General features: G+C 42.4%; 1 protein-coding gene across 1 annotated transcript; it reads left to right on the top strand.

Annotated features, from left to right (window-relative positions):
- Window positions 1–7,848: 7,848 nt before the first annotated feature.
- Window positions 7,849–9,003, top strand: LOC119360432 (probable cinnamyl alcohol dehydrogenase 6). Its single transcript, XM_037626074.1, has 3 exons — window positions 7,849–8,577; window positions 8,709–8,862; window positions 8,951–9,003. The coding sequence occupies exons 1-3, from the start codon at window positions 7,849–7,851 to the stop codon at window positions 9,001–9,003; spliced, it is 936 nt and encodes a 311-aa protein (XP_037481971.1).
- Window positions 9,004–25,867: the final 16,864 nt, after the last annotated feature.

The raw sequence follows: 25,867 nt of genomic DNA, 5'->3' as shown, positions 1-25,867 counted from the left end.
TCCCTCTCCTCTCCTACTCCAACAAGGAAGGGGGGGAGTCCTACTCCCGGTGTGAGTAGGACTCCTCACGGGGCGCGCCAAGGGTGGCCGGGCCCCTCCCCCTCCTGCACTCCTTTATATACGGGGAGAGAGGCACCCCCTTGAGACACAACAATTGATCCTTGAGATCTATTAGCCGTGTGCGTTGCCCCCCTCCACCATATTCCACCTCGATAATATCATAGCGGTGCTTAGGCGAAGCCCTGCGCCTGTAGAACATCATCATCGTCGCCACACCATCGTGCTGACGGAACTCTCCCTCGAAGCTCGGCTGGATCGGAGTTCGAGGGACGTCATCGAGCTGAACGTGTGCTGAACTCGGAGGTGCCGTGCGTTCGGTACTTGATCGGTCGGATCGTGAAGACGTACGACTACATCAACCGCGTTGTGCTAACGCTTCCGCTTACGGTCTACGAGGGTCCGTGGACAGACTCTCCCCTCTCGTTGCTATGCATCACCATGATCTTGCGTGTGCATAGGATTTTTTTTTTAAATTACTACGTTCCCAACAGATGGCACCAACCGGAACAAAAGACCCTCCTGTCTGGGCAAGCCGCAGCGGCCACGTGGAGCCCCATCTGTCCCGGTTTCTGGGCGAACCGGGACTAAAGGTATTGGGCTTTAGTACCGACCCTTTAGTCTCGGTTCAGCAACGGAGGCAAATAGGCCTCATGAACCAGGATAAATGGCCCGTTTTCTACTAGTGGTACAAGCTCGTAGAACTGGCTTCCCTCTTCCTCTTAGCTAGATTTGGTTTGTTTTGTTTGGGAAGAAGAACAGTGCGCCCTTTATTCGTTTAGTTGCTACTACTTGGACATGGGCTAGTGGGGAAACGTAAAGCGCTCCCGCAGCCGAGTTAATTCGACAACCACTGTTTCTGTACTCTGGTGTACCAGGCGCACTTTATTAAATGCCGCCGGACATGCGCACATTGCTATGCTATATGCATTGGTCTAGTATTCAGACATTACAATTCATTTCTGCAACAATGGCACACATCCCAAGAAGGCAGACGATCGACAGTGATTTCGGAGTGCGTCGCCGCCGAGTGCTCCTAGTCCACATCCACTATAAGGCAGCCTATCAAGCTAAAAATCTGGATGGGAGGTCATCTTTTGGGCCACCTTGAAAAACTTTTGGGAGTTATACACATCTTGAAATGCGTTAGATGGATTTAAGATAAAAGAATAGTTTATTGGGGTTTGAGTAAAGATGAGAGGTGCTCTTAGCGGCCTATAGTAGCTGCCCAAATCACCATCATACTCCTCTTGTAGGAATTTCATATTCGTCACTTGTAGCGACAAATTGTCGTTAAATAAGCACCCGTCGCTATGCTGGACAAACCAATTCTGCTTTGTCACAACTCGCAATGTGCTATTGGGTTTCCCATTGTGAGCGGTTTTCTAGCGACTTTTCTGACACATCTAGTTTCAAAATCTGATGTCCTATAAAGTCGCCTTCAAATATTTTTTTGCCCCTGTAACGTTATCGTTGCGGGTGTGACACACGCGTGATATGGCCTCTCAGGACACCTTCATGCAAGTGATCCTCCTACCGGATCATGTCTTCTTAGGGTACTCCTCATAAAAGTTCTTAAAATAAAATAAAGGTCCCCAGTGGGCATCACTGATGGGCCGGCCCAGTCCTTTACCCATGTGTTTTTGTGATCCTATTTAATGCAGTGGCCGTCAATAGGAAAAGCCCTCAACCCACTACTGCTCAATACCTATAAATAGAAACAAAACCCGCAGACTGAAAATACATGGGCCATATAGCTTAAAATATTCATGAATTTCAAAAACTGTTTGTGAGTTTGGTAAAAGTTCATGAATTTCAATAAATGCTGATGAGTCTGAAAATTGATCACAAATTTAAGAAAAACGTTTAATTAAACAACTCTCACTAATTTCTACAAAAATTTGATTTTTAAAAATGTTTGCATATTTGAAAATTTCATGAATTTGAATGTTTTTCATGATTTTTAGAAAATTTCGTGAACTAAAAAATTATGGATTCGAAAAAAAGGAAAAAGGAAAATGAAATAAAAAAATTAAAACCCGAAAAGAAAATGAAACATAAAACAGAAGAAGTCAAATAGAGAAATGAAAACAACTGTTTAGGAAAGTTCTAGAATCCTTTCAAAAACCGGTGGAGAACCACACAGTGAAAGCCACAAAATCAACCGGCCCATGGCTGCCACTGGTAGGTGCGCATTTTCTCGCTAAAAGCCGCATTGCGTGCGAGTCTCAAGAACCAATAGTTATCGTGACCCACAGTGCATACCCACCAAGTTGGGCTGGCCCATTTGAAAGCGCTCACAGTGCATATTTTGAAGACCACATAAGAACGCATTCTTCCCTAAAAAAAACATAAGAACACATTCTAAAACATAAGAACGCATTCTGTGTGTTAAAAGAACGAGAACACATTCTACTCTCTCCACCCTATAATACAAGATGTTACTGGGAGTAGTTTTATTGGATATTAGTCATTAGACCACATAATAATCTCCCGGAGAGCCATGTTGTTTCCTGAAGATGGCAATTTCTTATAATTTCACTAGTATTTTTTTGAGGGAATTTCACTAGTCAACTTGATCATACGTACTTGCTATAGTTTATAACCTAAGAAAACTACTTACAATAGTTTGTTTTAGCGCAAACTGAATTTATTCTTCTTACATTTTAGGAAAAGAATGAGTAGTGTTTGCCTTCCGCTGTCGTATCCATCTCTCGCGCTTTCCTCATTCTACTTTTTCTTGACTCCGAACACAATGCATACTACATCATGCAGCTCCATGTCTGTCTTTTCTCTTGAGGAGCACAGGAAAAACTTAACTACCTTTTTTCTAGTAGAAAAAAAAACTCAACTACCTTTTTTTGGAGTAAAAGAAAAACTCAACTACCTGTGGACTAGTCCACATAAAGTTTTACACGGACCATGCGATGATCATTCTGTAGCCCTCGAACTGGCTGTTGAGCATGGCGTTTTTTTTTACGAAATAACACTTGTATTACTTAAAAAGTTTAAGGATTACAATCTCGTCTGGACCAGAGCCCAGCCATAGCAGTCCGGCCTTGCAACCTACTGGCCGTTGAGCATGGCGTTAAAAAAAATCTCCCGCGTGGTTGGTGCAAGCTCTTTAAATAAGAAAGTAAAAGGAGTACACACCATAATACTCTCTCTGTAAACTAATATAAGAGCGTTTAGATCATTGACTTTTAGTGATCTAAACGCTTTTATATTAGTTTATAGAGGGAATACTACTCAACCATTGTAGGTGTATGAATACGATGCATGATGTGCCTCTGTCATTTCTTTTGTGTGAACGCTCCGCCTCTGTCATGATGCCATGTGGATATACTCCAATATCTACATCTGACGGATTGCGTCACATGCAGGAATCATGAACTGCAGATGCCGGCCAGATAAGGATCCAAATCGTTGTATTTTATATACAACAGCACAGTAGCTACAGGTCCAACAGGTGCGTAGAAAACCTAGTCCAGTTGGCCGGATGCCCGGATCAAGTCTATGCCAAAATGGGATGGCCAGTGTGTTTTCGTGGACATGGTAGCCGTGCGTATGCATGTGTGCATTGATTAACGTTCAGTATAACTAGCTAAGTGTCCGTGCGTTGCCACGGACTAACAAAATATATATACAAAGAAATTTCACATGATACGGAGTCAAAGGCTATTCGCATGGGATGATATCTCATGGTTTTGATCTGATAGGTAAACGCATCTCCTCATCGTCTTTCTACCCCACTCCCTCGTCCCAGCCACCACGCGACACTCGACTTTCTTCCTCCCACCAGGCTTTTATCTCATTTCCCCCCGCCTCCAACTTGCACGATGACACTGCTGAGTTTCTTATTCAACTATGATAATCTTCTCCGGTTGTACATCCCCTTAGAATATTAATGGCTTATAGATGTTCTGAATAACGATAATGAAAATGGACTCCCTCTGATCCAATTACTTATCGCTCAAACGGATGTATTACTTGTCACTCTAACGGATGTATTTTAGCACTGTAATACATTTAGATACGTCTATTTGAGCGACAAGTAATATTGATCATAGGGAGTACTAAGTTTGTGACAAGAAATAAGAATTCGGGGCAATATCTCATCCTCTATGCCATCAATCTTCAAGATAATCTCTTTATAGCTTCTGTCAAGATTGGGACACACATTCCGCACAATAAACATGCAATATGATGGGACTTGATTAATTGTTGATATACGTCTACATTAAAGATAAGTTTGCTCCAAATAGAATTTTTTATATGGGAGGATAATTCATATTAAGAAAAAATCCATTCCACAGTCTGATATGAACTACTGGTTCATTTATTACTCCCAACACTTGCAAAATCCAACGACATCATAAGTATATATACTTCTTTTTTTTGCGAAATATGAGAACAGAAATTTTAGCATAGTAGGTGATAGTTTGTGATTAGAGTACTATACTCCCGTTGCTGGAAAGAAAAATGTATAATAACGGACCAATGAAAGCACTGTTTGTGAAAAGAAAACATATAGCACCTCGCAAAAATAGAATCTCTGTTTGTGATTTTGTACAGTACAGTATTTTGTTTCAGGATAATTACAAAATCACAACGATAATAGATGATTCAGAATACAGTCTGATGGTAATGGTATGAAAAGTATGTCCAATAGTCTGCATGCTATCAATATAAGCTAGTAATTAGTAGTATGATATAAGTTTGAACTGGATCACTCAAAAAATATGCGCCCACTTGGTGTCTGAAATTAAGCAGCTGATTGGTAGCTGTAATTCTTGTATCTCCTTTGGTAGTATTTCTCAAAATAAAGCGAGTGCCTGGCTGGCGAACTATGCTATGTCTTCTGGTAGAACGATGACCTGGCTTGGAGCAGGGCCTCCGGAGGTCCTGGGAATAGCATCCGATGATTGTAATACCCCGGTGATTGAGTAATGAAAGCTTTATTTCCGCACACAAAAAAAGAACTGGATCACTCAAAAAATATGGTTAATTATCAGAAAACGATGGTGTATCAGTGTACGTGCATGCCAGCTACAAAGGTAAGCAAATAATGCATGTCATATAATCTAATCTATAGTTTTTTAGTCAGAAATTGGGATGGGGATGAGGATGCGAGCCCTCACATGCATTGCCGTCTGCACAACCTTGTTTGCTAGCATCCATAGCTCCTGCTCACCCCTTCGACTGCAGCATCCCGGAGAGCACACCGACCGGCTGCTGGTGCCTTGCGGGAGGACGTGAGGGACGTAGCGACACACACACATCAGCAAGCAAGCACAAACAAACATGGTTTTCATAGTTGAGCAGGAGCTCATTGAAACATGGATCGATTGCGTTGCCTTGTGATTGTAGATCAGATCATGTTTAAGAAGCTGCCCTTGCTACCGCTCAACCATGTCCCTGCCTCCATCTCGGGATCCAGCCACCTACCTCTTTGCCCATGGTGACAATTCGGCCGCCGCCAACCTCACTATAGCCGGATGCTCTATCGCAGGCCACGACCTTCTCGGCTGCGGAGAAGAGGAGCAGGGAGAGGTCGACGTCGAGGGGGGACGTCGAGTGTCGGTCTGGTATTTCCGAGGCGCACCCAGGCCGCATTGTTCCTCACATGCCAGGCTGCGATGCCCACGGGCTAGTCCTGGCCGCCGTGAGGTCGAGGAAGAAATCAATCTGAAGAGAAGGTCACGATCAGGATGAGACCAAAGGAGATCGTAGACAGTTTTGTGGTCTGGCAATGTGTGGGCTTAGGCAAGGAAAATTAAGATTTTTGTAAGCAAAGTTTAGAACAGGAATGAGAAGGACCTTCCATCGGTGGTGGGTGTACCAAAGGAAACCAACCACGTAGGGTGGGACTCTTAATGGAGTAGAGATAATCGATCAATATTTGTTGTGTACGTAAAGAGCGAAATATTCGATATGATTAGATTGTTGTTGTTGTTTATGGAAGCTTTTTGTGATGGAAATAATCGATATGATTTGATTGTTGCCGTATATGGAAGAAAAGGATGGAATGATTGGTGTGTTATATGGAAAGGTATGATCGATGAAAGAATGGAAGCGTTGGTTTGGTTTTCCTGCGCATGGAATTAAAACCGGTCTTGGTTTTTGGAGGGAGGAAGAAAATCGGTGGGAGGGAGATCGCGTGGTGGGGGCATGTATCGATCGGTGGAAGGGTGGAAGCGAACGAAACGAACGAACGACCTACGGACTGAGACATTAGGAGTAGAGATATGCATGCATTTGTTCCACAAACTTGCTAACCATCAACATAAGATAAATCATGCTTATTAATAATATGGCCGTATGCATCGTTCTGATGCAGAGGCTGGGGCAAACCCTCTTTTTAGAAAAAAAAACATAAGATGAATCATGAATGCTTAGCAACCATATATCGACAAGGATTAATATGGACCTGGCAATCCCTATATAGAGCCACGATTCTTGGGAATCAATAGTACAAAAGAACTTGATCCGCCCCCCACCCCCTCCGAATCCCTGAGACTCAAGCCAGAATTACAATGTTTCTCAAAATCGCCCAAAATCCATGATTCTGACCACTCACACAAGATCTCCCGACCCACCTCCCGAGATGTCCACACCTCGACCTCGACCACCAGCCACTGACCTGCCTTCCCGCCGTCCAGTACGTCGACCGCTAACGCCTCGACACGGCTCCCGGTCCGCCATGTGCACGTTGTCGGGGAGTATTGCTCTCTACCTTCTTCAGCAGCGGCGGTCACACGGCGATAGAGGTCTACCCACCAGTAGACGTAGCACACAACTCATAGCACAAACTCAGACTGCAACCCTCAGAAAGAATCAAGCGACTGATTTTGCAGGAAGTTTCTAGAATATGATTATGAAGAATTTGCGGATGAAAAGAACTGGCGCATAGAGCTGGTAGAACGACCTTTGTCAATTTCTATAGCCAGATAACTAGTCGAACTTAAATACTTATTATAAGCCCTGTGTTTTTCATGAAATTTGGCGTGGAATCTTCTAACATAAAATTGAAAGAAGAAGTACTATTTTAGCAATCATAACTATCAAGCTTATCGGCGAAACATCAACTCGACCACTCGTTTAACTATATTTTTACGTTACAAATGTATATTACTGGTCAAGTACAACCACTCATATAAACTGCTGGATAGCCTCCAAAACCAAGCTTTCACTGACCAAAGGGCGTCAAAATCTATAAGGAACCGTGACCAGGAGATGCTATAGTCACAACTCAAAGACAGCACCAAAGACAGCAAGAATCTTATTAAAGCTATAACAACCACCAACTTGTACATATACTCCCTCCGTTTCTAAATATAAGTCTTTGTAAAGTTTCCACTATGAATCACATACGGATGTATATAGATGCATTTTAAGTGTAGATTCATTCATTTTGCTCTCAATGTAGTCCACCTAGTGGAATCTCTACAAAGACTTATATTTAGGAACCGAGAGAGTACATGTAAAATACAGGCCGTGCAACCACCCCCATAAACGTCACCGCAAAAAAAAAAAGAAAAAAAACCACCCCCATAAACTACTACTGAATACTAGCAATCCAAAAAAAATGAATACCTTACCACAACAAAAAAAAACGACCTTATGTAACAGTGTTATCACTGAGCAGTGCCGTCAGGCTCTATAAGTAGCCGTGGCCAGGATATGCTGCAGAGAAATTAAGACACGACTCGCAATAACCAGCAGTCTCCCCGAGCCAGTGTCACACACACACACAAAACACAAGAGAGCTAGAGAGGCACTAAGTTTGTGATGGAGGTGAGCCCGAAGCACACGCAGGAGGTGAGCGGGTGGGTGGCCATGGACGAGTCGGGCAAGATGGTGCCGTTTAACTTCAAGCGTCGGGAGAACGGCGTGGACGACGTGACGATCAAGGTGCTCTACTGCGGCATGTGCCACACGGACCTCCACTTCGCCAAGAACCACTGGGGCATCACGCAGTACCCGGTGGTGCCGGGCCACGAGATCACCGGCGTGGTCACCAAGGTTGGCTCCGACGTCTCCGGGTTCAGGCCCGGCGACCGCGTCGGCGTGGGGTGCCTGGCGTGCTCGTGCCTGGACTGCGAGCAGTGCGACAGCTCGCAGGAGAACTACTGCGACAAGTTGGGGCTCACCTACAACGGCGTCTTCTGGGACGGCAGCATCACATACGGCGGCTACTCCAGCATGTACGTGGCGCACAAGCGGTTCGTGGTGCGGGTCCCCGACAGCCTGCCGCTGGACGCGGCGGCGCCGCTGCTGTGCGCGGGGATCACCGTGTACACCCCGATGAAGAAGCACGGGATGCTGCTGCAGGGCGCCGCTGGCAGGAGGCTCGGGGTGGTCGGGCTGGGCGGGCTGGGCCACATCGCCGTCAAGTTCGGCAAGGCCTTCGGGCTGCACGTCACGGTGATCAGCACGTCGCCGGCCAAGGAGCAGGAGGCCAGGGAGAACCTCAAGGCCGACGACTTCGTCATCAGCACGGACGACAAGCAGATGCAGGTACCTCCTAATCTAATCTAATTGCCCCTCATCAACTCCCAAGGCCATTGCTCGTGTGTCAGTCCTCGAAGTCCACTTGTGTGACTGATGCATACAGTCCAAAATTAACCAATTTAACGCTGTCAACATAGGCTATGGCGAGGAAGCTTGACTACGTGATCGACACAGTCCCGGCGGCGCACTCGCTGGGACCAATCCTGGAGCTGCTCAAGGTGGGCGGTGCGCTCGCCCTCGTCGCCGCTCCGGACGGGCCCCTCGAACTCCCTTCGTTCCCGCTTATTTTCGGTGAGCTAACCAATTAACGTGCTATTTACCAACGATCTCGTGCTGTCTCCATCCTGTTCAACAACTAATTTGACATGGGTACGTACAGGGAACAAGACCATCAGTGGGAGCATAAAGGGGGGAATGAATGACCATAAGTGATTCTGCATGTGGGCCTACTGGGCCTGTTGCGGGCCTGAATCCTGGCCCAACAAGTTGGTTGAGTTGCTAGTCGTATTCAGGCCGTGGTGGCCCAGTAGGTGGCATTTTTTTAAAAAAAAATTCCAGTTTTTTGTTTGGTTTTTTGCTTTATTTATTTTATTTTGTTTGTACTTACTGTTTTTCAGTGATTCTTTTTACTTTTAGGTTAGAAAAATTATAAATTTTCTGTTAGTGTCATTAGTTTTCAAATTTGAATAGTGTAAATTTGAATTTTTTGAAATTTGTGTGAATCACTAGTTTCTGACTAACTTTACTACAAAAATAGATTTTTAGTGATTCTTTTTCCTGCTATTTAATATTACTATGTTTTATCATTATATTCAATTTGGTAATTTTTAGGTTATTTTAAATGTCTATCAAAAACAGATTTTATTATTTTAGTTTGCTATTAAAGTTTTTTAGTTGATTCTTTTTGCTATGGAAGAATAATATAGCTTTGTTTTAGTTGATCATAACAGAATATTTTAATTGATTATTTTTAGTTCATTCTTTTTGCTGTCAGAGTTCCATAAAAGTTTTCTAGTTTATTCTTTTTGCTATTAGTTCATTCTTTGAGCTAAATGACCCTGAAATTGAAAAGCACTATAAATGAACTCTGAAAATGTTGAAAGTTGGCATGGTATCATCATTTCACCCATATAGCATGTGCTAAAAAGTTGAGAGGATTACGGCAAAAACTGGATGTAGTTCATGTGCAAAATGGACAATCTCTTTTGAAGTATCAGGGATTCGGACAAAAACTAATCTGTTACAAAGGGATTTCATTTTTTTGAACTCCAATTCTGTGTGTGTTCAAAATGCACCATTCAAAGCCACATCATCAATTTTCAACCTTTTTTGACTTAATTTGCTATTTTTCATGCATTTACTATTTTTTTGGAGCTAAATGACCCTGAAATTGAAAATCACCTCAAATGAACTTTGAAAAGGTTGAAAGTTGGCATGATATCATCATTTCACCCACATAGATGTGCTAAAAAGTTGAGAGCGTTATGGCAGAAACAGGATGCACTTCGTGTGCAAAATGGATAATCTTTTTCGAAATATCAGGGTTTCGAATGAAAAATCATCTTTTACAAATGAATTTCATATTTTTGAATTTATTTGAACTCTAGACTTTTTGTGTGTTCAAAATGCACCATTCAAAGCCAGATCATCAGTTTTCAACCCTTTCTGACTTCATTTGCTATTTTTCATGCATTTACTTATTTTTTTGAGCTAAATGACCCTGAAACTGAAAAGCACTACAAATGAACTCTGAAAAGGTTTAAAGTTGGCATGGTATCATCATTTCACCCACATAGCATGTGCTAAAAAGTTGAGAGGGTTACGGCAAAAACTAGATGCACTTCGTGTGCAAAAGGGACAATCTCTTTCGAAATATCAGGGTTTCAGACGAAAACTCATCTTTACAAAAAAAAATCAAAACCAATTTTTTTTCTGTTACTAGTGGCGCACCACATCCACGGTGCGCCACTAGTAAGTTTGAATTTTTTTGCCTCTAGATCTTGAAAGCCCCATAACTTTTTTTCTGTTAGGTTTTTGGGGATTTTGAAAATGTTTAACGGGGTTCCCCCGGTTAAATTCGGATGTAACTTTTCGAGTAGATGATTTTTCATATAAAAATCTTTTTAATCTGAGTTCGTATGCAAAAGTTATGCCCATTTTATAAATTTCCAGAGAGATTTTGCAAATAAAGTCGAAATTCATATTTGTAAATTTTCCCAACAACTAGACCACATATTACACGGGAAACTTATTTTCTTTTATTTTTTTGACATTTCCATCATTTTCTTTTATTTATTTTTAAACTGAAAAGGCGGTCCAGGGAGGGGTGCATTCGGTGTTGGGCCAAGTTAGTAATGGCGCACCGTGGGGTGATGCGCCACTACTAGTTTAAAAAAAATGAATTTTTTTTTGAAAAAACTTAGTAATAGTGCACCGGTGGACAGTGCGTCATTACTAGTTTAACAATTTTTTTTTACTTTTTTTCAAAACTACTAATGGCGCACGGTGGGTGTGGTGCGCCATTACTATGTCAACTAGTAATGGCGCACTGTCCCACGGTGCATCATTAGTAACAAATTTTATTATTATTATTTTTTACAAAAACTTATAATGGCGCACCACACACCAGGTGCGCCATTAGTAATATTACTAATGGCGCACCTGTATGTGGTGCGCCATTGCTATATACTAATGGTGCACCACATGTCTATTTCATCTATAGCCGTTTTCCTATTAGTGGATGCACTTCGTGTGCAAAACGGATAATCTCTTTTGAAGTATCAGGGTTTCAGACGAAAACCCATCTGTTACAAAAGGATTTCATTATCACATTAAACCAAAGTATAATAGTGATCAAATGTTATTATTGAAAAAAATAAATACATAAAGTTCATACATACTTTTTGTTGAACAACATATAGCTCTCTAGAGCATCTAATTAAACCATATATTAAAACTATGTAAAATATTTTAATGCAACAACATATGCGATCATAATCGCAACTAAGGCAACAGTTGATCCAACGGCATAATGATACCAAGCCTCAGTATGAATGTCATATTTTTTAATCTTTCTAATCTTCAAGCGCATTTTATCCATCTTGATCTTGTGATCATCGACGACATCGGCAACATGCAACTCCAATGCCATCTTCTCCACCTCAATTCTTTTCAAAATTTTCTTCAAGTAATCGTTTCCTTTTTCAACTAAATTTAACCTCTTGACAAGAGGGTCAGTTGGAATTTCTGGTTCACATAGCTCCTACATAAAACATCTATGTCACATTGGTCGACACAATTGTCATAAACACTAAATGAAAGAAATATTTATAAAAGAGAGTATATACCACAACCGAACCAAGAGAGGACGAGGGCCGATGGGGGCGGATACGAAAACCATCGCAGTATATAATAACAAACAATAATAAAAGTAAAATTATACAAGTAGCAATCTAAATCATACAAGTAAGAATTTTTTTTCTTTTAGAAAAAAGATAAAAACAAGAGGATCACCACAGTGGTGCCGACGACGAGATCGGCATGGGCGATCGACGGTGAGGACGGGGATGAGACAGGATGAACCGCCAAACCTAGACAAATCTTGAGGAAAAAGGAGTTTCGACAAGGAGCTTCGAGAGGAGAAAGCTTATAAAGTGTGGTTCGGGCATTTCATCGAACACCTCATGTGCATAGGAGGTGAGCTAGAGCACGACAATGCTGTCCCACGGCTATCAAAAAAAAAAGCAGTGCACTCCTCTGCTCGCGGGCTGGGGGTATATATAGGCCTCTATTTAGTCCCGGTTCCAGACACCAACCGGGACTAAAGATTGTGGGTCAGGAGCGAGGCTCATTGGTCCCGGTTCATTTATGGAACCGGGACAAAAGGGGTCAGACGAACCTGGACCATTGGCCCCCAAGGCCCAGCCGCCCCCTGGCCTCATGAACCGGGACTAATGCTTCCATTGGTTTCAGTTTGCAGGAGAACCGGGATTAATGCCCTCTTCAGGCCTGGACCAAAGCCCTGTTTTCTACTAGTGTGGAGGTATACACCATAAAAAACATCTCAAATGTGAACCTGGTACATGCCTTGACAACACCAACTTCACCGCCACGATGGACCACACAACCAAGCTAGGCTAGGTATGGGCAACTGTTGAAATATATCGCCCGCATCCCTTCATCAAATCGGAACAGATCTCAAGTTCAAGATCCTGTCAACGAGGCATTAACAAAAAAAAAGATTCTGCAATCTACCCATATCTCTCCATTCGTTCGGACTTTAAGATAAATTGGTTGCCTTGTAGCTATAGTTGTGGTTGGTGAGGCCGTGGAACCAGCGAGGACAAGTCCTTGTTACCCCTCCATGCTGCTGCCATCGTGCTCGTCGTGCGAAGGAGAGTTGTTAGAAATATTGATAGTGGTCTATCCGTGCACTTTCCGTACAAATTGCATATCTTAGACTAGGGGTAGGGGCCTTCTTACACAAGAATCCACAAATAAGTTCACCAAAGGGAAAACAACGTTGAAGCCGACTCTAGGCATTTGTAGCCCTATTCCTGTAAACATTCAGTACATGTTCTGAATTCTTAAAAAAACCTATCAACATGGGATCTAGTTTTGAAGATCTTGACGTGTGTGATCCAATAATGAAAACGGTTCAAGATTTAGACGCATGGTTCAAGAGGTAAACATTTTGAATAAACGGATCTACACAAAAAACAAAAAATCTTAGATTGTGACAAGTGGCGCACATCCAGCGTCACTTATCACACCTAGGTAGGTGGGAGTGATCTTTCGAAGGAGTACTCCTCAATTAGTGATTTCGCTAACAAGGAGGTCCCAAGACATAGCGCAGTCTCGCGTCAAGCAGCCGCAAGAATGGGCCGACCCAGCACGGACCATAGTCCTTCAACGCTTTTTTCTTTATTTTTCTCACATTTTTCATTCGTTTGTGCTTTATTATTATTATTATTATTATTATTATTATTATTATTGACTTTTCTTATATTTTAAAATATTCTAAATATTTTTATTATAAAAATCACATTATACACAACAATGAAAAATTGTTAGTCGCGCATTTGAAAAATGTTAACCGTGCACGAAAAATGTTTCTAATGTATACAATTTTTTTGAATGTGTATGAAAAGTAGACATGAAAACATATATATGAAAAATATATTAATCATATATTTGAAAATTGTTAAACATGTATATAAAAAGCATTCCTGATGTATGCAAAAAATCTAAAATGTGTTGGTAAAAGTAGATATAAAAAATATATGTTATCAAAAATGTATGAAAAAAGTAGACATAAAAAAAATAGAAGTTTCCAAAAAATCTTAATCATGTATTTGGAAAATTAAATATGCGTACATAAAAAGTGTTCCTGATGTATTAAAAATGTATGAAAAAGTAGACATAAAAAATATAAGTTTTTATAGTGTTAATCATGTATTTGGAAAATGTAAAATATGTACATAAAAAAATATTCCTGATGTATAAGGAAAATACATAATGTGTATGGAAAAGATTGACATCAAAATGTATGTTTGGAAAAAGTGTTAATCATATATTAGAAAACTGTTGAACGTGCATAGAAAAATGTTTCAGATGTACACGAAAACTGTTTCATGTATTTGAAAAATATTAAACATGTATAAAAAAGGGTCCTGTTCTATACTATTTATGTTGGTTTTTATTTTGTGTGACATCGGTTGGGGTGACCCAACAAACCAACAAGAAACCAAAGGGGGAGGGTCACGCGGGGAGAAAAAAAGGGTAAGGAGGGAGGGCGACCAAACCAACTCCTTTCTTAAGGATAGCATCATGGCACTTTATTTAAATTGTGGCAGTGTTACATCATTGAGTACATGAGATAATAAAACACTTGGAGCAACATCTGCCCAATAAAAACGAGCCTTAACATCATAACAGTATCTAGCTGGAAAATGTGCCAATTCATTAGCTTCCCTTGGACAACGCTTGAAACAAATTCTAGAAATGTCATGAGCAATATGAGAACAGTCCGCAAGTATCGCTGCATTAGGACCCAAAATCTCGGTTTTTCCAATGCATGCTTCAATCAGTTCAAGACAATGTGATTCTCCTATCACCTTTGTGCACCCAATCTCTGAAAAAAGCTTCAAACCTTGCAAAAGCGCCGGAGTTTCAGCAGTTTGGGCATTAAGGACATGATCAATTAGTTCAGAACTCCCTTTTAATAGTTGAGAAGGACGTGGTTATGGAAAAGTATCCATTTGGCTTAGGTTATCACAAGTTATTATTTATGTTAGTTTTTATTTTATGCGTCATCGGTTGGGGTCAAAACAACAACATGAAACTAAAGGGGAGGGCAACATGGGGAGTGAAAAATCGGAAAGGAGAGGAGGCTACGGAACCAACTTTTTAAAATAGTAGAGATGTGGCGATCACGCCTTCTCACCTGGATTTCACAGTTTTTTCTCTGCGACATGACAGGGATCGCTGGTCAACTGAACTTCACTTGTCATGGAAAATCAAGCTTTTTTCCTTGGGCAATGATACGCGCCGGCGGACCGGCGCTAGTTTTGGGCCGGTCCTATTCCAGCCGCAAGATGCGTCCGATTTGGATGGCATCTGGCCCTGCCCTCCGCGCACAAAACAGGTCGTCTCTCTCAGCGCTCGCGTCAGGAGCCGCAAAGCATCGGCTCGTCGCCATCTGCAGCCTTCCCCCCGCCTCCTCTGCAACACCGCAGCCCCGCCCGCCACCGCTGCTCGTCGGCTCCGTTCGCCGACGCCACTTGCCGCGCTGGACGGGTGTACCACCTTGCAGCAAAACGCGATGCCGGTTGTAGCAAAGCGCGTCTGCGGTTCCAGCATTCACGTCGGTGCAGCGGCCGGTCGTAGCCGTCATCCAAGATAGATGTAGCATCGTTGGTCGCCGGTTCCAGCATTCAGACACTACGGTTGCAGCATCCTGTTGAGCGCGTGATCACCACTGGAAAAGCTTCGATGGTTGCGTTCCAGCATCCGATGGACACGGTTCCAGCTTTCTGCAACTCGGTTGCAACACTCGCCGGCCGCCATCGTCAGGTAGGAGCGCCGTTGCAGCATTCTCCTTCACTGGTTCCAGCATCCCCCCACACTGGTTGTAGCTCGCGGTCACCTCGGTCACCACCGTCACGCACCCCCGTCCGTCACGGTTGCAGCACGTGGTCACCGTCGTGGTAGCACCTCGCCACTGTGGTTGAAGCATGCGGTGCACCCTTGGTCGTCGTCGCCGTGGTGTTGGTGGTCTCCGTCGTAGCCGGTCATCGCCTTGACGGACACCCGGCCACCACGGTTGTAACACATGGTCACCGCCATGGTAGCACCCTGCACCCTGTCGCTGCGGTTTGCAACACGCGGTGCTCGTCACCGGAGAACCTCTTAATCGAATCTGACAGCTTCGACGGCGGGTCACCGGGTTGCTGGATGAGTTTTGAGAGAGGGAGAGAGGAACGAGAGGTGGGGGACAAATGGTGGTTGTCGCATGCGAGAAAGGATAAGAGAGCGCTCGGTCCCATGAAGTACAGGCGTCGCGCGCGTGAGACCGGCTCAACACTCGGCCGGTCGACCAGGTGCAAGCATTTACCTTTTTCCTTCCCTTGAGGAGATGCTAAGTAAACTATTACTTGGGCCACTCCCACGTCAGATGCCATTTCTTTAAGCGCAAATATAATATCACCTTGTGGCATGTGAAGTACTGTCATCCACCACATAAAAAAAGAATATCACATAACCATTTTTTAGCCCTCAGCCGGCCGTGGAGCATGGGGTAATAAAATCACCCGCGTGGTTGGTGCAACTTCTTACTTCCTCCGTTCCTAAATATTTGTCTTTTTAAAGATTTCAACAAGTGACTACATACGAAACAAAATGAGTGAATCTACACTATAAAATATGTCTATATACATCCGTATGTGGTAGTCCATTTGAAATCTCTAAAAAGACAAATATTTAGGAACAGAGGGAGTATTTATTAACAACAAAAGCGATTATACACCGTAAAGTTACTCTATGCACACATTGTGTCTTTCTGTCATGTTCCCATGTAGATATAAGTACACTATACATTTCTGACATATGACATCACATGTTGATCTGAATCATGATTCACAAAGGATTTACATTCCTTTTTGCAACAATACACTATACATTTCGATGGCATCACATGAAGATCGGAATCATGACTCAGAGATGCCGGCGCGATAAGGATCCAAATCGTTGTGACACCTCACCCTCAGTTGTTCATTTGACCAAAAATAAGGAAGTAGTTATTTTCGCATACAGCTTGAGCCCAGTTCAGACTTATTTTTGGAAAAGGTGTGCTATGTTTTTTCTTTGACGTGTTTTTTGAACCACAATATGGAACTTTGAGCGAACATCTTCAACAAAGGAATGACATCATTTGCCGAACAAAGACAGAAGTTATTTGCACATTGTTGATCTGGAAATGTGGTTGTTCACCATCTCTGCTAACCGGCGCCTGCCGCGCTAATTGGCTCCTATGCGTGCATTGACGCGCCAACGGAGCCGAAATTTTCCGAGTTACTGTTGGAGTTAATCTTATGTACAAAGGTGTTGGGTAGAGTACATCAACATGGATTCAATTAGTGATGTGTATGCCTTGGTACTGTCATTTTGTCATTGAATTAAAGTTGCCGGTAGATCAGCACATGACCAAGATAAATTGGTGTTGGGTAGACTAAAAATAAGTACTACATCAACATGGATTATTATGGTGATGCCGTTGGGGCTGCCGTTGACATTGAGGTTACAGGTAGATCAACACAAACCAAGATCTGACAAACTGGGAGAGATGACTGATTTGCTCTCAGGAGGACATCGTTTAAGCTTGTTAATTACACCGTACAGCACACTAGTAGATACAACTCAGATGCTTTGTACTTGTTAAAGTAGAGCATGCAGCTCACGCTGATTTGAGATATTACATAATTTGTGTACTAGCACAAAGAGTTGACCATGCTATTCACTACTAGGGAATAATGTATCACTGAGACGCGCCTCTAAACCCATCTACTGATGAGTTTTGCGCCCATTAGTGGTAAAACATCACAATGATTGACTTTTACCACCAAAGAAGATTTGTGCAAGTTAGTGGAGGTATACACCATGAAAAACATTTCAAATGTGAATCTAGTACATGCCTACACACGTCAACAACACCCACTTCACCGCAACGATGGAGCACACAACCAAGCTAGGCTAGGTATGGCGGCTGTTGAAATACTAGATGACCTGGTTGCGCCAATGGCGCAAGAAGCGAATTAGAATGAATGTTAGTAGTGAGTAAGTAGGAGATGTAACCGGAAATATAATGCAATGTAGATTGTATTACATCATGTATTAACTACAAATCATGAAATCAATACCAGAGAACCAAATAATGTCACCACCTCTGTACCAACAACCAACATTTTAGCATAAGGAGTATCACAAGAGTGTTTACTTGCACATCGGGAGTATCACAATTACAACTAAAGAGGCATTGTCCTCACTGTTGTCCCTAAGTCCTTGAGAAGGAGAGTTCCAAGCCTCGCAACTTCTTCCTCCAGCTCTGCACATGACCCTCAGTTACTAACCTCGTCCCTCAGCTATGATTATTTCAAGATGAAATCAACATCTATTTCTCTCACATGGAACATGTTCAGAATTTAGTCAGGCTCACTAATCTTTCAGCTACAAAGGTAGATAGAAAAATGGCATGATCAATAACTAAAAAAATGGAACAATAATGCTTGTAGCATTAAAAAACCGAGAAAGTGAATTGAGGACAATAGAACAATTATTTATAATAATGGCAAGCTTGGCTGATGCAAAATGATCACTCCGAAACTATATGTTTAGAACCAAATTAAAAAGGAACAAAATAATCTAAAACTCCCTCTGTTCCAAAATAACTGTCTCAACTTTGTACAAAAACATCATGTATCTTTCGGACCAAATTTTAGACCATGGTACCACATAAATCAAGAATTAGACATATCAGATTGCAACGTATTCGTGGTCAGTTACCAATCATGTCACACCAAGGATTTGCACATATAACCTGAAATAACTGCAGCTAGCTTGAAGTCTGAAATCTACCGGGTAGCAGACAAAAGCAATACCACCAAACCTTATTCTTATTTGATGAGCACAAGATTTATGAGAAGATAACACACACAAAAAAAATCCTATTTGGTTTCTGGATACATGCACTTTCTGGATTGTGCACATCAAAGAATTGGAAGAACATTCCTAGGAGAGACATTGTAGCACAACGAAGTAAACCAAAAATCAAAAAAGAGAAGTGAGTTTGCATCATGTAATTTAGCAATGTATCAGTCCATACCACCATTTATTTTTCAGAGACCAAAGAAAATGACAGAAGTTTCCCTATTCTTTCCTGTACCTTTCTACCAGAATGCTCTCTATTTACGAGCGCCACACAGACTATTTCCACTTGGTGGCTAGCCAATTGGTGGCGGGTTGGACACAACAATCCTCCCCGTGAGCTGCAGAAGAACCACACACGCACATACGTCAGGCCAGGAGACACGAACACGGGTGTTAGATAATAACGAGAAATAAATGAGACAAAGAGACACAAATTTTTACGTGGAAACCCTTGCGGGAGAAAACCACGGAACGCACGAAGGCGTATCACTATAATTGGGAGGAGTATTACATTACACGAGAGGACAAACCCTCTACGTGCTAATCTGGTGGAGATCTCTCTCATCTATTCTATGACTAGCTGGTACTATATAAAGGGGCAAACAACTCTTTTTCTTGGTGGACACGAAACATAGTTGTAGTCATGCTACGTCTAGTACGGTTGGCATGCCGTAGTCCGGTAGGACTCCATCCGTAGTACAATACTTGTATGGGATTCGGAACACAATAAAAATAACACTCCATCTTGAGACGAAATCCCTTACAATAATCATAGATAGCATCAACTCCTCAATTAAAGTCATCACAAGTAAACCTTGTGCCTGGAAACGTCCATAGGACTAATAAACTTCTCATGAAATCATATTGAGCAAATCAATCAGTAGGTCGTCCAGAAAACAACACAACTATCAACAAAGCAGACTAACAAAACTTGGTCTCCCAATAAAAGTCTGAGTCTGTGCCACTGACCTCAAAAAACTGAAACTGCTCAATCATCAAATGACATAAGTCATCATATCTCCTGTGGTGCCTGAACGAGCGCATAGCTCATAGTGCAACATCTTGGTGCATATCGCATTGTGAAGAACTCATCTCATGGAATCTGAACGTGCTTCAAAACAGAAAGCACAAACCTCGGCAAACAATACTCAAGCAAGAGCATATGGTACGGATGGCATCGCGTGCACCCAAAAAACTGCCGACTTGTAGTGGTTAATGAAAATCCATGACATGGTCATAAACTGTCCTTGTAGAACAACTGTCGGATGAGGAACCATCTTAACATGCAACGGAGTTTCAACTCTGCAATAGACCCCTCTTGAAAGAGCAAAGACAACTGAATTGCACTTGAAACTTAACAACGCTAAATGTTGTAGTATCTAGCAGAAACAAATCAATCTCCTTCTTGCACCTCAACTGATTCTCATCACGAAGATGAATATCAAACAAAACCTTCACATGCATAACAGCAAAATACTATGGAGAGAATAGAGTATATGCTGGCTACCAACAGGCTTAATAATTACCTCCTTCATACCCATTCTTTTCTTGATAACTGAATTGTGTTCTTCAAATAACTGCAGCAAATTGCATCCATTATTCCGACGGGCCATAATCCTCAAAACTCCACCTTGAAGAAAAACTAAGTGCATCCTGATAATTGGCTTGCGCCAACAATGCTCGCATCTCGACTTGTCATAGGGTAAACTTTGTGTCATGATCCAGCAACGGAACATCGTACTTTATGGATGCCATGAGTAGATTAAATCTGTGTTCACAAAGTAGTACAAGCCCGTAGAAAAAATTCTTGACAGAATTAATATGCAGAGCGAAGATAGCACCTGGTAGCCTTCGCGTGGATATAGCAATCGAGGAGAAAAAACTGATTCTAGTACTCAGCTGTACTAGCCTTTACGTGAGATGTGTAGTAGTAACAAATCCAAGTAGTGCTCCTGTACTTGGCTTCACGTGGGTACTGGTAGTAGCAATAATACTACACGTACAGGATGATCGTACAAAGTTTTACAGGATGACAACGTGGCCTAATCTAATTGCTCCGCCCCTGATTTTCAGGGTGGGGCCGTCCCCCTTAATCATATTCCAACCAATCACAATCAACGAGCCTGTAAATCCCCCGTACAACGCCCGTACGTCTAGCATTGCTCTGGTAGTAGTACTAATGATCTTGAATCAAAGCAGCAGCGACGTAGCCTTGTAATCTCACGTAAAGTAGTACTGGACCTCCTCGGGACTTGATCCTGTACGGGAGGCGTGAAGCTGCAGCAACGTGCGGCTAGGCGGATCGGACTGCTCGGTGGATAGCGCACGACTTTGTAGGGCGACACAGCAGCACAGATTGTTTTCCTGTCGGTCTCGTTGGATTAATCGATCTGGCTTCGGATCGCCAGTCGCGTCGGCGGCGGTGCACAGGACGCCGTAACCCTAATTCTCTCGTCTCAAAAATCTCGTATATAAAACTTGACTCTGTATATCACTTGTTAGATAATAACAAGAAATAAATGAGACAAAGAAACACAGATTTTTACGTGGAAACCCTTGCGGGAGAAAACCACGAAACGCACGAAGCGTATCACTATAATTGGGAGGAGTATTACATTACACGAGAGGACAAACCCTCTAATCTGGTGGAGATCTCTCTCATCTATTCTATGACTAGCTGGTACTATATAAAGGGGCAAACAACTCTTTTTCTTGGTGGACACGAAACAGAGTTGTAGTCATGCTACGTCTAGCACGGTTGGCATGCTGTAGTCCGGTAGGACTCCATCCGTAGTACAATACTTGTATGGAATTCGGAACACAATAAAAATAACAACGGGCACACTGTTGAAATGATGCAACATGAGATAAGAAACATGACATCATAAATAAGGTGAGTAATAACCTTTCTTGATATGAGATATAAAAAAGGAAGCTAGCAAAGAATAAGTAGTCAACAAGTGATGTTTGATGGACCAAGCCGTACGAATATCATAGAACCATAAGGGTTGCATTTAACTATCATGATGTTGCCCATTTCTAATTGTTTACTGAACTGTAATAGAAGGAAAACCATAATTATTTTTTCCAACGCAAGCCGATAGATAAATCATGGTAATCAAATCTGGTTAGATCCAACCAAATGACATGCTGAGAAACAAACGCAAAAGAATTTCTTAGAAAGGTGAGCAGAAGATAGAATCTGTATACCTGAGGTTACTTACTTAATTCACGCCCTTCTTGCCTGTCAATTGTGGGGGGTGAGCAGGCAGCGACGACTTGTTCCTAATTTTTCAAGATGATGAGAAAAAGATGCAAATGTTTAGCTACAGGGGACATGCTTATGCAGCAGTACTATTCATTGAGTGTACCTCTTCTTGTTTTTCACTATGTTAGTCGGCAGCAAATCATCATTTTCTTCAGTGCTAGTTGCAACCACAACATCATACACAATGAATCAAAAGAAGGTGAGACGTTGGTGAGTAGCCGAGTAGTGACTTTGGTATTACCCAAAGAAAGGCAAAGGACCTTATCAGATTTTGTTCCATCTGGCTTCTCCTTTAAAGAGACCCTGAACATTTGGGTCAGCAAGGCAGCACCACATAATCTTGATTTAGTAGATATAGTGTCATGCATATTATCTCTAAAAATTCTGGAATCTATTAATTTGGTGAAATAGACTTAGCTGACAATATTTGTACCATTACACAACTCACTGCTTTAAATATGAAAATCAATGAAAGGGCACTCTGATATGCAGCTGAAAATATAGTATCAAATCATGAATAAGTAGGAAGTCTCTGGACAACAAATGATAGATCATGCATACTATAAAAAGCGAACCTAGGAAATATGGATTTCATGGTCACATTTGCAGAAGAATTTCATACGAATGTTAAACATTAAAACATAGATCTGGTTCCCTTTTCAAAATACCATAAATGTATGTTGTGTCAATAAAAACCTGTATATCTCCAATACGCCGTACATTACTACAAATATACCAAGTTAAGATTATCAACTCTGTTAGAATGATTTGAAGAAATCAGCAAGCTCGTAAAACTTAAATGCCAACATACATTCCTTTAATTAATATTCAAAGAGAGAATTATTAGATATATACTACAAATATTATTAGAGAGAACTATTAATCTTAGAGTTACTGTTTATTGTTCTGGAAGAAACAATATACAACATCTGAATCCTCTTCATGTAGGAATCACCAACTAACTCCGTTGGCAAACATAGGGATCAATGGAAGAACTTCTATAAAGCTCCTATAAACAATCGTTGTGAACTGGATGTAGTGAACGCAAGCTTGCTGCAGGGTGCCACTTTAGGTGATACATAACGACCCTAGCTGATTCTCCTAGGTAAAGAGTAGTGTGGCACGATAGACATGGAAAAAAACATTTTTCTTGATGAAACATTATGGATCAAGGCGGTTTATTTGAGGCTTTATGTTGAATTCATCAGACCAAGAACAAAGGGATTTAGCGACGCAGGGTTATTTGCCAGTAGTGTGCCGCAGGGCTGACGGGAGACGAACTCGAATTGGGTTGGAGTCATGGAGTGTGAACTGCTTGCCACCAGTACTATGTAATTCCTCTGCTCATCAGCCTCAACTAAGGATGGCGGCCTCCTTAAAAATCTGATAAAAACAAAATTGTACATCAGACAATTGGAATCACCATATTCTGAAGATACTTATAAAAAAATGATTCAAATGTTGATGTAAAAACGCTGGACCAGGAAAAGAAAGAGGTCAAAGTATGCCTTCAAATTCAGTAGTTCCATGAAGCTCCTGAACTGGCCCTTCACATCTCCTCATATGCAGCTAGTGCATCTATTATCCGAGGCAAAGAGAGGGTGCCAAACACTCAAACTGAGCACAACAAAAAGGGTACAACCATGGAACAGGAGGAACACATTGTAGGCCTGGATTGGGAGAAGAATTGGCGCGGATAGTGATGAAGACATGCTTTCCAAAACATAAGTTGGAGGATACGGGTCTCATACCAAACGCAGTGTCTGCAGCGTCCACAATGCAGGGCCATGGCCATGTCAAGATCAATCAATGGGCGACTTCCTTGTCTGCTACCAGCAGAACGCAAGGCTCGACGTCAACTCTAGATCAAGCAAAAGTCACCTTCCACAATTTGAAGACCATGACAGCATGGCAGTACTCTTCCAAGCAACAAACCATAAGGTACTTATCATGGTGCCTATAAAAGTCATAGAATTTCAAATTCTGTCATAAGAGTAGATTCAGGACTTCACTGTTGTAACAAGAATTACAAATTTTTTGGTAGCTTTCATAAACAGAAAGACCTTATGACAGCACAAACGAATTCAAAAGTTCAAAAGTTTGTCAGGCATAAAGCTAGATAAATGAATTTATTTCAAATGGTTCCAAACGGAATACGATTTGCAAATTACCATCAAACTTGAAGCATTGTCTCGCAGATGTAGGATATCTTTATCAGTTGACTTCTGATCACACTTTAAACATTTTTTTTCCTCCTTTAACATCTCCTGAATTCCCGGCAACGACTAAATTCTGAAGGCGACAGGGCAACCAAGCTCCATCAGGTAATTTACAGTATAGCATGTCAGGAATAATGACAGTTCTGAAAAAATATAGCATTCTTCTAAGACCGACAACCATTTGGGGCAACGAAAGGAAACCACAATGGGATGAATAACAGCACAATATATATAATAGACTGAAACACACAGAAAGTTAAGCCACTTGTGAGAAACATCTACTTTAGCAACTCAAATTAACAACTTTAGTGAAAACAATAACCAAATAAAAAAGGTAATTTGAGTGCTACACGTGCAGATAAAATATCAGATTCTAATACAAAAAATCCACATTGCATTGAGGCCTAACTTACTTAATTTCTGTCAAGGGAGCCAACAAGTGATGTTCTTTCTTGATCCACCTGGAATTGACAATGTGGTCATTTTCTGTACCAAAATTCAGAAAATTAAGGCCACACATGTGACTGAAACAGAGTGTGGACCTTTGTTTGTGGCAAGCTACTTGCCTTGTTCTATGTTATCTGAAGCAAACTGGATGAAGATGCAGCAGTTCTGGTGATGTCACCCGGTCGCCGGCAAAGATCAGCCCGCCAACTGAGCAAGAGATGCAGGGCCAGAACTCTCAGGGATTCAGAGCAAACTGACCTCCCACTCACTGCATCCAGCACAGAAACAAGAAATTTTCAGATTACGACCTACTCCCTCCGTAAACTAATATAAGAGTGTTTAGAATACTAAAATAGTAATCTAAACGCTCTTATATTAATTTACAGAGGGAGTACCAAATTATCCATCCAAACATCCAGTCATACAAAGTCATTCAGATTTTAGACAAGTACTAACCGTCAGGTAACGCTGTTATTGCACGGGGAGGAAAATACGATAGGACAAGAGGTGAAGAGACTCGAGCACTCACATCCATGGCGAGGGTGGGGGTGCTTGGGGAGATGGGCCTGCAGCATCCACTGCGACGAGGAGGAGGAGGACGGCGAAGCAGGGAGGCATCTCCATCTCGAACATGACAGGGAGGCCGAGGAAGCCATGGAAGCAGTTGCAGGCGACGCTGCACACGTCGGTCGGCCACCGGGTCTATGTCTCCACCAGCACCGCTGGGACGACATCCCCAACCTCGCCCCATGCATCCACGCCGGCGAGCGATCTAGATGGCGGCAACAGCGCCACGGATGGCTGGCCCCCTCTTCCATCCATGTGGCCGACACTCCTCCTGCCGAGTCCGGGGGAACAACGACGGCGCCATGGACAGCTCGGCCACCTCGTCGTCTCTGCGCCCGTGCTCATCCTTTTGCCTGCGAACCCGGAGCAGGCGGTGGAGACCGGGTTCGCCCGCGAACCGCATGGCCACGATGGCCTGCGCGCGAGCGATGGGAAGGCGATGAGGAGAAAGAGGCGAGGCGGTGGGGGAGTAGCAGTCGGCGGCGGGGCTCCTAGGGGGCAGAAGGCGGAGGAGGAGGTGGGAGGGAGTGGCGGCGGATAAGGGCTGTGGATTGGGGCTAGGGTTCGATGCCTTTTTCCTCTCGCTCGCCCG

Source organism: Triticum dicoccoides, chromosome 2B (genome assembly GCF_002162155.2).
Source record: "Triticum dicoccoides isolate Atlit2015 ecotype Zavitan chromosome 2B, WEW_v2.0, whole genome shotgun sequence".
NCBI lineage: Eukaryota > Viridiplantae > Streptophyta > Magnoliopsida > Poales > Poaceae > Triticum > Triticum dicoccoides.
The sequence above is the reverse complement of the archived record's forward strand: the minus strand, read 5'-3'. Positions and strand labels throughout refer to the sequence as shown.